This window comes from Daktulosphaira vitifoliae, unplaced genomic scaffold, assembly GCF_025091365.1.
Source record: "Daktulosphaira vitifoliae isolate Bord-2020 unplaced genomic scaffold, ASM2509136v1 Scaffold_4, whole genome shotgun sequence".
NCBI lineage: Eukaryota > Metazoa > Arthropoda > Insecta > Hemiptera > Phylloxeridae > Daktulosphaira > Daktulosphaira vitifoliae.
In genome coordinates this window covers 40,655,926-40,658,653 of record NW_026099575.1, presented here as the reverse complement: position 1 = coordinate 40,658,653, position 2,728 = coordinate 40,655,926, and the positions used below count along the sequence as shown (strand labels likewise).

Sequence of the window (2,728 nt, the reverse complement as noted above, 5' to 3'; positions counted from 1 at the left end):
TTTTTTTTTTTTGTGTCTGTTACCACTTTTTCTCAGCTCTCACCGAACCAATTTCTTTCAATGATACGTCAAAAGATCACAAATTGTATCTAGTCGAAGACATTACCCTCAAAAATTGAAAAAATTTCCCTCGTTCCCCGTAAACGGAGGAAATTTCAAAAAAATTTACAAATATAAAAATTGCTAATTTTTGACATTTTTATTTTACTTAAAATTATCATAACTTTTTTTAAAATGACAAAATCAATATAAATTTTTTTATATAGATGTGTAATATCATTACCTTTCGTTTGGTATATTTTTTTCATAAATTTAACCCTTAACCTGCCCACAAGAGGGGATTTAAAATGACAACTTTTTCAAAAAAAATTAACTTTTGAAAATGTTCCGGAAGGTCTGACACTTTTATATATATCTTAAATTAAAGCTAATGTAATATACTTTATTATGCAAAAAAAAAAATTTCGGACTTTATTTTATCTTCAAAGACATTATGCATCTATATAAAAAAATTCATTTTTATATTTTTAATTTTATAATGCTATAACTTTTTGAAAGATGTATGGATCAATATAATTTTTTTTTTATAGATGCATGATGTCTTTACCTATCATTTGGTATATATTTTTTTTATATCTGACCCTTTACCTGCCCACAGGGGGGGATTTAAAATGACCACTTTTTCACAAAAAATTTACTTTTTCAAAATTTTGAAAGTGTTCCGGAAAAACTGACACTTTTATATATATCTTAAATTAAAGCTAATGTAATATACTTTATAATGGTAAAAAAAAATTTCGGACTTTATTTTATCTTCATGGTGAAAACAGACATTAAACTTAATAAAAAAAATACGATTTTTGTAAAAAAATTCTTTTTTATATTTTTAACTTTATAATGCTATAACTTCTCGAAAGATGTATGGATCAATATAATTCTTTTTTTTGTAGATGCATGATGTCTTTACCTATCATTTGGTATATTTTTTTTATAAATCTGACTTTTGACCTGCCTACAGGGGGGGATTCAAAATGACAACTTTTTCACAAAAAATTGACTTTTTCAACTTAAATTTTGAAAGTGTTCCGGAAAGTCTGACACTTTTATATATATATTAAATTAAAGCTAATGTAATTTACTTTATTATGCGAAAAAAAAATTTCGGACTTTATTTTATCTTCACGGTGAAAATGGCTACCGAATGCTATTATTGTGTGAAAATTCTCGATTTTATTTTTAAAATTTTTAACTTTATAATGCTATGACATATTGAAAAGTGTATGGATCAACATTATTTTTTTATGAGAAATAATATTTTTTAATAATCCCTTTTTCATTCTACATACTTTATCTTAATTATGATATTAATAATGAACTAGCATATAATGTAGCTTTTGGAATAGTCCACCAATTTTTTAAAATTAAACACTATCTAAAGATTTGCATCGAAGCGTTTTTTTTTTATAGTGATTTTAATCACTGTCAGATATCATTATACTTGATCCATCTATACCATGTCACCACTGTGCCGCGACCCCCCTGTGCTGGGTTTTTTTTTTTTACAATTAATTTGGTATACATGGTAAAGGAATCGCTTTGTATATTCAAAATTTAAAAAAAACATTACTTCAAATCATATTACAAATACAATACCTAGTAGGTTGTCTGTCTGTTTGAAATATTGAATCAATAAAAGAATTTTTCAATGATCTCATTGTATTCGTTGTATGTGGAACTAATATTTCTATTATTTTCCACCAAATTAATTGCTCTAAAAAATGTTTCACATGTGAATTTAACTTATTTACATTCCCTTAAGGAGAAGCATATTACTAAATGTCTTTACTTATCTGGATATCTAATTTAAGTCTTTAAAACTAAATTTTTATTCTGATCGTTACTTTACAAAAATTTGAAATTTAGTTTTTGGAAAATATTTTTTTCAAAATCTATTCTTTTCATGACCCAGTATGAACATTCAACTTAAGAACTTAAAATAATACTTCATGATGAAAAATGTTGAATAGTAATTATTAAGCTAATCGTAATTTTTAACTATTTGAATAGTAGTTATTAAATTAATAGTTCACGTTAAGAAATACTATCACTTACTATAGAGTGTAATCCGTTTATCATAATCCACTCAATAACTGACAAAATATATAAAATATTAAAGTATTATAATATTAGTTTTTAGCTTCGATGCGAAGCTGAGAAGGTATTGGTTTTACTATGATGTGTTTTTTTTTTTTTTTTTTGTGTCTGTTACCACTTTTTCTCAGCTCTCACCGAACGGATTTCTTTCAACGATACGTCAAAAGATCACAAATCGTATCTAGTCGAAGACATTACCCTTCAAAATTGAAAAAATTTCCCTCGTTCCCCGTAAATGGGGGAAACCTCCAAAAAAATTACAAATTTAAAAATCGCTAATTTTCGAAATTTTTTCAATTTTTTTTACTAAAATGTGCCGTAACTTTTTCAAAAATGAACATATCAATATAATTTTTTTTTATATAGATGCTTCATGTCTTTACCTATTATTTGGTATATTTTTTTTGTAAATTTGACATTTAACCTGCCCATAGGGGGGGATTTAAAATGACAACTTTTTCACAAAAAATTAACTTTTTCAACTTAACTTTTGAAAATGTTCCGGAAGGTCTGACACTTTTATATATATCTTAAATTAAAGCTAATGTAATGTACTTTAATTTGAAAAAAAAAA

At 25.2% G+C, this 2,728-nt stretch overlaps 1 protein-coding gene across 8 annotated transcripts in view; it reads right to left on the bottom strand.

Moving 5' to 3' along the window:
- LOC126906294 (neprilysin-11-like) overlaps positions 1–2,728 on the bottom strand; it is a 20,642-nt gene that overhangs the window by 3,904 nt on the left and 14,010 nt on the right. For all 8 annotated transcript variants that reach the window (XR_007704215.1, XM_050686814.1, XM_050686817.1 and 5 more), the window contains one exon: positions 1,654–1,771. Coding sequence is in view for 7 of the 8 variants with exons in the window: in XM_050686814.1 (XP_050542771.1) it covers positions 1,654–1,771 (118 nt within the window). In the remaining variant the exon portion in view is untranslated. The remainder of the gene's footprint in view (positions 1–1,653; positions 1,772–2,728) is intronic.